Genomic DNA, 12783 nt, shown 5'->3' with positions numbered 1-12783 from the left:
TATAGACTAGAAACCAATTATTGACAGAACCAGAGTAGGAACATTTATAGATGTTTCTCTATAAATATTAGTTTTGGAGATCCACGGAGGAGGGAATGGTGATGGCTTAGGAGAAAGGCAGCCAGAAAGAAACAGAAAAATGCTTGTAAATAGAAGGTGGGGAAGGCAAGAGGTTAGTCAAGAAGCAGGACATGGATAGGTAGAGGCAGAGGGAGGGGGTCAACATCAATTAAGACCGTGTCTCATATAACAAACTTGATTCAGAAGTAATATCTAGGAAAACGATACTAAGTCAGGTTTCAAGGTCACATAGCTAGTAAATGGCCAAACATTTTGTACAATGCCCAATGCTCTGTAGAGTTTGAAGAGGATGAGTGTGAAGAAAAGGCTTCTCCTGATAGAATGATCATTGGTAATCTCCTGGGACCATCATCGTTCTAACAGAGTCTGGCTCTAAGAAGAGGGAATGATTAGAAGGGAAAGGAAAGCAGTAAATGTGGGCCAAGCTGGAATTGTTTGGTAATCAGAAAAGGAGGGACTTTGTTGTCTTGAAGGAATAGTGAGTTCAGAAAAAGTTATTGAAGGTAGAAAAACTATAAACAGAAATTATTTTAAGTTAAGAGAAATGTAAACACATTGAAAATAGACTCAATCCATGAAACCAGTGAAAAAAATGGGCCCTTGGTGTCGAAGTTGGTGGAAATAATGACCAACTTTGATGCATCATCTTAAAGACGTTTGGCTCATAAGATTTCTCACATTTCTTGGAGCCTCACGACCTATAAGAAGTGGGTCATGGCTGCTTTCCTAATGAGGAAAACAGGTCAGGGATAGTAGAGGGCAGAGGTAGAGGGGTCCAGAATAGCTTCGGTGTGGAGAAGTCTCTTTGTAGAGCAGGGTGAGGGGATGATAATAAAGGACACAGATAGATTTGAAGTGAGGTGGTGGTAATTGGAGAGCTAGTCCATGGACTGCTCCTAAATGTTCGAGTCCTAAACGTGGTCCAATAGGTGTGAATAGCTAAAAAGAGACAGACAGGAAGTTATTCAAGAAATTCCCTTTGCCTTCCTCCACATGATTATTCCACAGTGGTGTGATATCGAAGCTTCCTTTAAAAAGTTATTGGGAGGAATATCTCTGCCTGCTTGCCTAATGGATTCCTAGGTAGTGGGGCCAATTATTCTCCCAACTCCAAATACAGCTATCATAAATTCTTTGGATAGTTAAATCTGTGGGGTGTGAAGCATTGCGAAACGATGAGGTCTTTCTAGCTCTTATCCCACTGGTATTGGGTAAGGTATGCCCATTATTATGAGTGATTTAATATTAACTATATGAATGAAAATAGACTTCCTTTAAAGTGTCCCAGTGGATTTTTGGTTTAGGGGTCATTTCATAGTAAGAATTAGCTTAAAGAAAATCTTATCTGTTTAAATCTCAATATTTGTCATCAGCTATGAAAGTAGAAATGCATTCCTGTTTCACAGTCAGGTGTATCAGTATAAGTTCCCAGGCAACTCATCTTTTCTAAAATGGCACTGTCACACTTCACCCAGGTGTCCTTTCTGCCAGAATGAAAAGTTCAGTGAGAGAAGGTTTCGTGCGTTAGGAATGGAAAAGATGTGGATGGCTTGACGTGGATTAAGGAATTCAGACTGAAGGGGGCTTCTGAGTGGAAGGTCACTAGGATGACATTTGAGAAGAGAGAATAATATGAAAAGATAGTTAGTTGGGAAGCTTTTGGAAGAAATAAAATTGTAATGGCTTAATGGATGCAAAAACTGAAATAAAGAATATCTGCCCGGTTATTCTGAACCTCAGTAGGGTTTTGGAACGTTGGTAGCAGCAGAGTCCAGGTTGTCCACTTTAGAGAAGTTAATCATGAATTTGGGTATCTCTTGTCAATTCAGGCGTTAAACCTGGGGTTGCCACTGCTTCCCAGCTTGTCTGAAGGGGGTGCCGTTTGGATGACAAGTTGTCTTTGGATATGCGTAAATATATAAATGAAATATGTGTATGTACGTGTGTGTGTGTGTATATATGTATATACATATATACATATATACGTGTGTGTGTGTGTGTGTGTGTGTGTGTGTGTGTGTAGTCATTGATGACAATCCGGGGTATCTGTCTGCAGATGCTGTGTGGAGATGGCAGTGACTGCTGGGGGCATCCCTCACTTCCTGCTGGACCTACACAGGATACAGGATTTTGCAGTGAGCCCCAAATGAACCATAGGCTATGGGCTTGTTTGTCTTCAGGGTGAATCTTGTGACGGCCAAGCCTGTGCAGCTGCTCTTTTTGTCTCCACAGCAGATGCCAACTGGGAGTAGTTTCTGGCTCTTTCCCCAGAGTGTTTCAGGTTGAACTAGAAGCTACACATTCTGGGACACAGTTGGGTAGCAGTATAGGGATTGTTTCGAAAGGAAAGGGGGCATGGAGTAGAGAAACTGCTGAGTTCTGCCCCCTCCCCCACTTCTTCCCCTTTTCATTTGCATCCTGTTTTCTCCCTCTGGTCCAGCCAGCTGCCACCTATGATAAAGTAGCTGCCCTGCCTGAGCCTAGGGGTGCAGGTAGGCGGGACTGATCCTGTTCCGAAGTGGTTCAGACTTTGGGTGTGCCTGGGTTGTGCCCATTTGGTTTGGTTCCTGTATTCCTTACCCAAATGCCCCTGAACCTTGAGAATCAAAATGTGATTGGAGATCTCTGGTGGGAAGGGACCTTCTGTAGAGTGGCTCCGAGGGTGTGGTTGACCCGCCCTGGGGTGGCTCCCTAATCCCAGTTGGCTTGGGGCCATTGTCCCTTCACGTTATGAGTTTAACTCAAAGGATCCAGAAATATTGGGGCTCTCTTAACCCAGACAGTCAAGCCTTGGTTATTTTACCTCTACAGTTTTCTAGAACAACTGGAAAACATCCACACTTGTAAACAGCTCTTCTTTCCACCCCAAACTTTTGAGAGCAAGCGAGTGGTAGGGTGCTTTTTCTACCTTGAAGATACAGCTACCTAGTTCCCTTGTAGCTTCTGTCTTGAGAGCTTGACTTAGCAAAGCTGATGATATGTGAGTGAGGGTAATATAGTTGGTCTTCTCAGCTCTGCTTGCTTTAATTTTTGTGCTTCCTTGCAAAAGGCAAAATTAGTGTTAAGCTTTGGCGGTGACATCATAGCTCAAAGGTAACATCACTATTTTATTGTTCTTCCCTCAGTGTATTTTTCTAAGACTAGTATCTGCAGATTTCCAATCTACATCTAGGGAAAATTGGTTCGTGAATGTATGGCTCTAAGTACCTAGACAATTTAACAGAAAGGAACAAAACATTAAGACAAGTGACTACATTACAGGTTGCATATTGTTCTTAAGTTCTAACTTCTGTAAGCATCGTTTACTTTATAAATTATTTCATTTCCTGATAGATGCTGATTTTTAAACTGTAAGAGAGATGTGTGAATAATGCAAATATTTTGTGTATCATAATTAAGTACATACACTTAGGCTTTTGGATTCAAGGTTAACCTACAGCTCAATATTTAAATCAAGCCCAACAATAAAATACTCAACTGAAAAAAGCAAAACGACTAGCTTTAGGGAGACCAGAGAAAGAGAAGGTTTCTGAGCATGTCCTGTGACCTTTAGGTAAAAGGTGCTTCCGGCATTCCTGTGGAGTCTGCTGAGAGCACAGCCCAATTTTTCTACATCTCTAAGTGGACAGCGGGGTGTAATACCGGGTCCTGCCTCTTGCGACACATTTCACTGGGATTTAAAATCATTTCAACATCGACTCCTGATGACTGACCCTTGATTTGGGATCCCGTTGTCTTTCATTGCTGTGCGATGGGCAGAACAGGTTTACACCAAAGTAGCCATTGCCTCTGTCTTGCTTAACGAGAGCTTGCATTTCAGCTTCACCCCAGCATCTAAGTAGCCTGGGCCTCTGCCAGCAAGCCTTTTGGGCTTTACTTTATTTCAGCTTCCTGTGGGCATTGGCCACACTGTGCTCTTAAAGAGGAAGGTGAAGGGTAGGCCTTTTTCTACTTTTGGTGTCTGAAGTACTCGTTTTGCACATGACATGGAAACAGGAATAGCTGTCGGACAGTGACACTGTGTTCTCCTAATTCAGGTCAAATATTTCACCCATTGCACTTGGAGTTTCTCTTTTATTATTGTCCTAACCTGTCACAGTTGCTTAATTAAAATGTACGGCTAGAGGACAGGCAGCATTGTCAAACTTTGTGCGTTTTATAAAATTACACAAAAACACCAGAGAAGCAGCTGTGGTGCCAACTCCTCCAGATGCAATACTGAAACTCCCCAGAGGGGCATCTTCATTGTTTTCTTTCTTTGTTCCAGAAGCAAAGGCCGATAATGAACCGAGCTGTTCGCCGGCAGCTCAAGAACTGTTGACAAGGCTGGGATTTTTACTGGGAGAAGGGATCCCAAGTGCCACACACATAACCATTGAAGAAAAAAATGAAACCATGGTAATGCCCGAGGAGGACACTGCGTCTTATACCTGCTCAGAGGATGAATGAAGGGATAACCAGCCATCTTATTTTCTCCTCCTCCTTGAGTGGGGAAGTCGTTGTGCACTCAGAGGAGTTTGGGCTATTGTTGTATATTGAAATTTATTTCAACCCTTATGCGTTTTGCGGTGGGGTGGTGAGGAGAAGCGGAAAGGTGCAGAACTTAAGAAAATGTCCACATTAACCTTCCAGGCACCACCCGAGAAGAGTGGCTAAATGAATTAAAGTGGCTGAGAGAATTTCATAGTAATGATTCTACTTTTATCTTTATAGCACCATTCTTCTCATCTGGCTGCTTTGGTATATGCTTTCCTGTGCTTTTTTAGCAGCCGAGATTTTGGAGGGTCAGTGGGGTGATGAAAAGATTGATAGGTGATGAGGCAGAGACAAAATGAGATGAGATCAAATGGTTCATCTACCAGAGAGCACGCCTCATTCTAGGGAACAGCAGCCTGCCGCTTCTGAGATGAGATGTGTCCGTTTGAATAGCAATGAGGGGCCCGAGCTTCTGTCCTCGGTGGGGGTCTCTGCATGGATATCGTGCCTCAATTGAGATTGCAGTGACCACCAGGCTCCTTCCCCCGATCCCAGAGCCCATAAATCTTCAGGAATTGAATCAGGTTGCAGTGCTTGTGAAACATTACAAAAACAGAGTTCCCAGATTTTCCGTGCAGAGGTCAAAGAACCCATTTGTCTTCCGCAGACTTGAAATGAAAGGAAGTCTGCCTGTTTGCTATTTCTGTTTTACAAATGTGCATTCCTTACTAAATTATTTCTAAGGCTGCCCTTTCTATATTAGAAAAAAAAAAATCAGAAGGGAGGGGAACGGAACAAGGATGTTTCTCTTAAAATTTGCAAGACCATATAGACACGAAGCTCCCGAGGTTTTAAAAACTGTTTTCCACTTTCCTGTCTTTAGTTTTATCGTTTTAGCATCAAAAACAAAAGAATGTGTAGAAGCATCCTGTGTGAGCCCTGCTAACTCCTCCTTCCGTTCATCTTACAGTGCACAGCTCTGAGCCAAGGCATCAGTCCTTGCTCCACACTAACAAGCAGCACCGCATCTCCTAGCACCGATAGCCCCTGCTCAACCTTGAATAGCTGTGTCAGCAAGACGGCAGCCAACAAAAGTCCCTGTGAGACCATTAGCAGCCCTAGTTCCACCCTGGAAAGCAAGGACAGTGGAATTATAGGTAAGAAGCATACTGCTCGGTAATGTAATGGCTCAATGCACATCAGCCAGAGCATTCATTCGCCAGGCACTTCTTAAGAGGGTTTAGCATGGTCTGTGAAGGTCGGTCTGCCAGGGCCCGCCCTATTCTTTGCAAGACAGCACTGGCTCCGTGTATACCCAAGAGAATGAAGCATCGGGTTTTACGTTCCTTGGCGTTTATTTTATAAAGCTGGACTCATTTGGTTAAAAATTTTCCAGATCAGATCTGGCCTGTGAGGTTACAAAAATTTGCCCTCCTCACCAATGAATTGCATTTGTTGGGGAGCAGGTCCCACTAGGACACATAGCAAGGCAGTGAAATCGCAGTGTATTGTGAAGTGTCCCCGGCCCAATCTCAAGGTCACTTATTTCCCCACTTTTTTCCATGTGTTTGTTCTTCAGTTTCTTGTAATGGGACCTGAACACTGCTTTGCAGCCAGGATTTTCTAAAGCTGGCCCGTCCGTGTCGCGCACATCCACACAGTAGGTGTGGTCTTCCTGAATTGAGGGTCTGAAGATGGGGATTCTGGTCCTGACTCTTAGACTGCTTAGCTAGGTGACTTGAGCAACCTTTAATTGAGTCCTCTCTGTAAAATTAAGGACTCCGATTAGTTCAGTAGTGCCTAGTCCCAGGTGCACATTAGAATCATCCAGGGAATTGAGAGCCCTTATTTTTACATTCCATCCCAGACAGACTGTGTTGACGTTTCCGAAGGTGGGCCTGGGCGTCTGTGTGTCTCGGGTCTCCAGCTTAGCACCTTTCCGAGAACAGATGTGTGGGACCACTAGACAGATTGTTTGGGTCCCCCTCTGCCCTAAAATCATGCTACTGTCTAACATTGGTGTTCTGCTGAGCAGTTCATCTCCCTCCCTTTTGCTGAGTTACGCACATGTCTTTGAAGAATATTGTACATTTAATTATGGATTCAACCCCACTTACTTCTACATTAATGTGTAACCAAATGGAACAACATTTGAGCTCCTATTTTCTTCAGTGACCTGCAGTTTCTTTCAAGTAATTCGAAAAACCAAGTTGCAGGCTCCCCCAGTTTGTGTCGTGGAGATTGCCTCGGAAGGTCTGTGAGACTCCTGGCACTGGGTTCTGGGCCTCTTGGCATCAGCCCCACCATCGCTCTTGTGAGGGGCCCTCAGCCTAAGGAAGGTGGCCTCCTCCCTCAGCTTTCACTTGGATCAGGCTCTTTGGCGGGTTTTCGTTTCAGTAATTGCTTTATTGAGACACAGCTCACATACCATAGCATTCACCCATTTAAACCATTAAATGTGTTGGATATGTTCAGAGTTGTACAACCATCACCACAGTCTGATTGCGGAACATGTTCATTACCTCAAAAAGAAACTCTGTACCCGTTAGAAGTCACACCCCATTTCCCTCCTCACCTCTAGCCCTATTCATTCTACTTTCTGTCTCTAGAGATGAGCTGATTCTGGACATTTCATACAGATGGTGGGTTGAGGTTTTTGTAGGCAATTTAAATTCTTCTCACTCAGCTTCAAGCCCCTCCAGTGAGCTTATTTGGCTAATTCTGAATTCTCATCTCATTCTACTTCCTTACCTGCTGTTTAGTCCAACTAATTTTTCCCTTCTCATGCCCCATCCGTCTCTGAGCTGTCCACCATTGATAGATCTCTGGTATTAATTCTGTGATAGCCAGATGACTTTCTTTACAGCATTCTTAGCTTTTCTGAAATTTCTGACAGCTTTTTACCTTTCATTGTATGTTCTAGCATTGGCATTATGTACCTCTTACTATAACCAAGTTAGTTTTTTGTTTGACAGTTTGAAACTTTTTCAGTAATGAAAAATGACATTCATTCATTCTTCTCTTTCTCCTTCTTTGGTTGAAATATAATACTGCAATTTAAAAAGCGTTTTAAAGAGAGGAAAGAAAAGTTGCCGGTTTGCTTTTTTGTATTGTTAATGAAAGATTGAGCTGCAGGAATATTGAGGTTTTTAATTAGGATTTGGTTGAATACATTTCTCAGTCTCAGGCTGGTTACTTCCCTTGTTATATGCTCTCCTTAGCACCTTAGTATTTTTCTTCAATGTACTTAACACTTGTTTTATTATTTACTTTCGTGTCCATGTGGAGAGAGATCTCATGTATATTATTCCAGCTATCTACTGGGCTCCTAGCATGGTGTCGGAAATGAAAAATCAAAGAAAGAGAAATGTTGTTACTAGCAAGCTGCATTGAAAGAAGGAACATTAATTTAGTTTATAAAGAAGCTATGCAAGATTCCCCATTCCAAGTTGGCATTATTAAATCTTTTAATGTCATCTGTGTTTTAAGCTGTGTCTTGTCCTCAAAGTTAAATGACACATTTCATGTCATTAAGACTTTCCTTCATTTCTTGACTCAAGTCAACATGTTCCCTTAATTCAGCAGATGAAACTGGGAGGAATGAGGATGTGGTACGTCCCCCTTCATGGGAGACCCCCAGCCTCTGGAGATTGTGTTTCATGTTGCTTTAGCTGATCTCTCTGCAGGTAGCTGAGAGGGAAACGCTGTGCTGGTGACAATGTTTCTCTGTTCCATGACTTGCAGAATTAGAATCTGTTGCCAAGGAACACATTGGGGGTGTGGTAGGGAGGAGAAGGAAAGAAAGCAAGTATTTCCTCTCCAGACAGACTGTAGCTCCAGCTCTTCGAAGAGGCAGGAGTGGTGGGGCCAGAGGATAGAAAGCACTTCCTCCTGAATCAATGCAGGGTGTGCAGGTTCCATTGCCTCTTCAGAAAGCAGGAAACTGTGACTCAATTGTGGTTTTTCTCCGTGCAGAACAATGCTGGTTTTCATAAGGTGTAGCCTGGGAATGGGCATCTTAAACGTTCAACAGAATAAAATATTCAAGAACACAGTGATCCCAGTGGGCAGAGATGAAGGTGCGATACCCTGGCTTTCTGTTTTGGAAGGCTTGGCAGCTGCTTGTAAAATAGGCTGGTTCGGATCCATGTTCCAAATTACTCAGGACCTGGAGAAGGGAGGGAGAGACTTTAATTTTCCATTTTAAGTTTTCAAGATTGGTCAACCCATGGAGCTCAGGTTGGAGTAGCAAAGGTTTTGGAGGGGTGGGGAGGGGCTGGTATAAAATGCATGACATTGCAAGCTTTGGGAAAGTAGAGGCCCCCATCTCAGACCATATTTCCATGTACAATATTAACAGAGTTTATTTGGGACATTTAGGGGAAATTTCAAATAGTGTTAACCCATTCTTAACCATTCCTGGACCTCCCCTTCTATTTAAGCTGATTTCCATCGTGCCGTTAATATTTCACCTAAACGTTTTTGCTGAGCAGTGCCTGCAGAGAAGCGTGTGCTCCCAGACACCCAGACAGCCTTCTCAGGGCTGCCGCAGGGTTCCCTGCCTGTGTCTGTTTCCACCGTTTTGACATATTGTAAGGGAAGAGAATTTTCTTTTTAGGAACTGTTTGTAGGAGAAAGAGCAGACTAATGACCATTAGAAGAATTTATTGGACCCCTTCCAGCCTTTCTCTGTGGAGGCCAGGGCTTAACAGAACCCTCCTGCCCCGTCTCAACTTTACGGTGTTATACAGAGGGGAGTCTCACTTTATCCTATTTCAGGAGGCCCAAGTTCTGCCAACATAAATGTCTTTAGAAGTATAGTAATTCTGTCATGTAGAAATACTATCTAAGCTGGATGGGATTAACTGAATTCCCTGGAATATCCTTTTTTTTTTTTTTTAAAGTAAAATTCCTTACTCTTTACGTATTGAAATCATTGGCATTACTAGAAGTTAGTGTCCGATTTTTCAAATTTGCAAGTTGAAAACCTTTTAAATGTGAAACCCAGCTGTACACAATCACCATAAAGTAGCTTTTCATTTTACTTGCTTTGAAAAGGAAAACTTTATATAGTGGCTTTTAAAGGTGTTTCCTCCCTGCCTGAGAAAATATTTTTTCTTAGTGATACTCCCTTGATATAACTTGTTTCCAGCTGTTGCAGATGGAAATCGTAAACTGTATTAATCCCAGCTTAGAAAATAAGTATGTGCTTTCATCAGAATCTGTGTGAAATCCAGTCTGATTTATAAAAACCAAAAAACAAAAAAACCCCACAAAAACCTATCACTGAAAACAGTGGGTTTTAAAGCACCTTTTTGTTTATGCCCTTATTACGGTCATTAGTGTGTGTGTGTGTGTGTGTGTGTGTGTGTGTGTGTGTGTCTTCAAGAAAATGGACTTTTTAGGAAGAAAGAGGATGGATATTAAATGAGAAACAAGCAAAACCCAGCTTTCCTATTAAGATTTTTAAAAATAATAAATCCTTTCTATTAACAGATGTGTCTAGAGGAAGGACTTACAGGTAGCAATTAGAACAATTCTGGATGAGAAGTAGGCCCTTAAAAGTCAGTCATCCCTTTCATTCTCTTCTGTCTGTACCCGCTGACATTAATAACCTCCAGAAGGCTTTTGCAGTGTACTTCCCTTTGAGAGCTAGTGTTAAGGATAGCTCCAGGAAGGGAGGTGAGGGAATTCCAAGTGAACTGTGGCCGCATCTCCCCCACTAGGCATGTCTCCCACACAGAGCAGCTGTGTCATTCACCTGCTTGGCTCTTCAGCACCTGAGCCACCAGGCCAGGTTGCTTTCAGGATGATCAAGTGCTCAGAATTTGAAAAGGGTAAAGCAAGAACTTGGGCTCTTCCTGCTGCCTTTCCTTTTTCTTTGGGGGAGAGGGGAGAGACTAACATATACTTTTGTCCTTCTCGCTTTGAAGCTGGGAGGCAGGTGTAAATTTAGTCGGGGGAATACCTTCACAGATACGTTTCTCCTGCAAAAGTGACTTACAGTGAAGTAGTGGATACCTGAATTAGTATCCTGCTGGTGCTCACTAGAGTTTGATGATGTTTGTTTTTCTGCCCGCTTGCATAGGACATTAAAGAGCTATTGTGGGCTGACTTTCATCTTGTGTGTCTCTCTTCTGTGCTCTCTGCTAAGCTTATAAAATGAAAGTGATTCCAGAGGTAGCTTTAGACCTTTTATTTCCTGGACTTTATGTCCCAAGGGAGGTAATCAGATGCAGAGAGAGGGATACAAAGAGGAATGATTTGCACTGTATTTTCATTTGTAACTTGAAAATCCTGCCCTTTCTATTTCATGCTAATGCTGCTTTGTCGTCACGTGGCGCCCTGCTTGCTACCAAATTGAAATGCTTTGAAATTGATTTGGTAATAACTATTTAAAAGTGTTTCAAATCTGTGTTAATATTCATTTTACAGCATTGCCTGCAATTTAAAAAATCATCCTTAATTATAGACGCTTTCTTTTTTTTTTAATCTCTCAGGCGAAGGAGAAAAATTTGCCTTTACACGTATAATTCTGTAATGTACTTGATGTGGGAAAGAAATCCTTAGTGATGATTCGAGTCAGCAAAGCACCTGCTGTACTTTTAGTCAGACTGTAGTGGTTCTGTCAGTGTAGGAAGCATTTATTGGCAGCTGTGTACCAAGAGCAAGTTTGTCTAGTACTGACACAAGGGACAATAAAGATAAGGCACAGAATCTATTTCAAAACTTGTCCACCTGTGAAACCAAAGAATGATTTCCTGTTCTGTGGAGCGTCTGGGCAAGGTGGACATGTACAGCCTCTTTTGACCTAATGAAATAAATTACTGAAAAGGGATTAAAACATGGCAGTGGTTGACACCTCTGTTGGGAGATGTGTGTTGTAAGTGCATAATAATACTAGCCCCTAATAGTGCCTTGTGCTCATTTATGGAAGATTTCAGAACGTTGTGGAGTTATTTTACTATATCAGATGCTCCAGCGTCTGTGCCTTCAGTATACAGGTTATGGGAAGCTTTAAACGCTGTGTCATACACTATCGATAGAAAATGCCATGTTTAAATCCACAGGCTTTTCTCTGGAGGCTGTTGTTACCTGCTCTGTCAGAGTGAGTTAGGGCAGTGTGGCTGAGCAAGGCTGGTCTTTCCTACCCCCCCCACCCCCGCCCCCACCCGCTCCAGCTGATCCTTTAGGTGTTTTCACAATCAAAAACCTGCAGAATTATGCTATGAATGCATGGCTCAGGTCCCTGGCCTTGCTGCATGTCATAGCAGAGCACGCCTTGCGCAACACAGTGAGCGCTGAGCTGGAGATTTGGTACAGAGATTTGTCTGTCACAAGCCAAAGCACAGGGCCCCTGCGCAAGGCCAGAAGGGGAGTAGGGCTTTGCTGTGCAGGGCTGGCCAGAAGAGCCAAGCTGTTGTCCATGGAAAGTCGCAGAAGGAGAAGCTAGAAAGTCCCCCAGAGCCACAGGTAACTCAGGCCACCCTCCCTGTGGCATTCCAGGGGAGTGCAAGTTAGCCTGAGTGCCTTCGCTGGAGCCCTTTCCTTGCTATGCTGAAGAAGTTAACAGCAGTCACTCCAGGTGAGCCTCAGACTCTGTTCCCTGTGTGGTTCTTGAGCTGGTGGGTGGGGCGGAGGGAGAAGCGTAGTCTGGCATTTCTACTCAGAAGGGTTCATGCAGGCTGGTTTTGTCCATGTGTCTTTCCCTTTGTCACTCAGGGAAATCCAGGATATGTCATGGCAGCCGGAACCACGTGTGGTATGAGTGCAAAGGAAAAGAGCCGAACTTTTGTCAGGTTGAGGACCAGGGTATCTGCACGTTGCTTCCTTGACTGGCTCTTCGATCTTTACCCATCCATGTATCCCTTCTCTGCTGTCCCTTTTCCAACGTTGTTGCTGATCTTAGGTCAAAGGAGGTCGTACCTGCAATAGTTGTGTTTTCCTTTCTTATTCACTTGTACTCTTCTCCTACTTTCATAAGCAGCCATTAAGTTTCTTTCTTGCTTGATATTTAATTCACTGGTCTAATGTTTTAACTTTTAAACTCTTTCTGTCAGCCATTAGGCTGAATATAGAAGTTTAAAAATGTTTGTTTTTTTTAAGGGCTACATCGTTTAACATATGCCCTTGTATCTGATTTTCCCTACAACCCAGAGAAGGACAAAGGGTTCCTTCTCTGGGTTGTAGAACCCTGGTTTTGAAAATGGAGAGTAAGACAGTTCT

At 43.0% G+C, this 12783-nt stretch overlaps 1 protein-coding gene across 13 annotated transcripts in view; it reads left to right on the top strand.

Moving 5' to 3' along the window:
* Window positions 1-12783, top strand: part of TANC1 (tetratricopeptide repeat, ankyrin repeat and coiled-coil containing 1) — a 209703-nt gene that overhangs the window by 131037 nt on the left and 65883 nt on the right. For 9 of the 13 annotated variants that reach the window (XM_036237305.1, XM_016152858.2, XM_016152852.2 and 6 more), the window contains 2 exons: window positions 4349-4479; window positions 5528-5714. The exons of 2 other annotated variants lie outside the window; for them this stretch is intronic. In XM_036237305.1, the coding sequence (XP_036093198.1) occupies window positions 4349-4479; window positions 5528-5714 (318 nt within the window). The remainder of the gene's footprint in view (window positions 1-4348; window positions 4480-5527; window positions 5715-12783) is intronic. 2 more of the 13 variants (XM_036237308.1, XM_036237306.1) reach the window with 1 other exon arrangement.

Source organism: Rousettus aegyptiacus, unplaced genomic scaffold (assembly GCF_014176215.1).
Source record: "Rousettus aegyptiacus isolate mRouAeg1 unplaced genomic scaffold, mRouAeg1.p scaffold_m13_p_2, whole genome shotgun sequence".
Taxonomy (NCBI): domain Eukaryota; kingdom Metazoa; phylum Chordata; class Mammalia; order Chiroptera; family Pteropodidae; genus Rousettus; species Rousettus aegyptiacus.
This window is presented reverse-complemented; position numbering and strand designations above follow the sequence as displayed.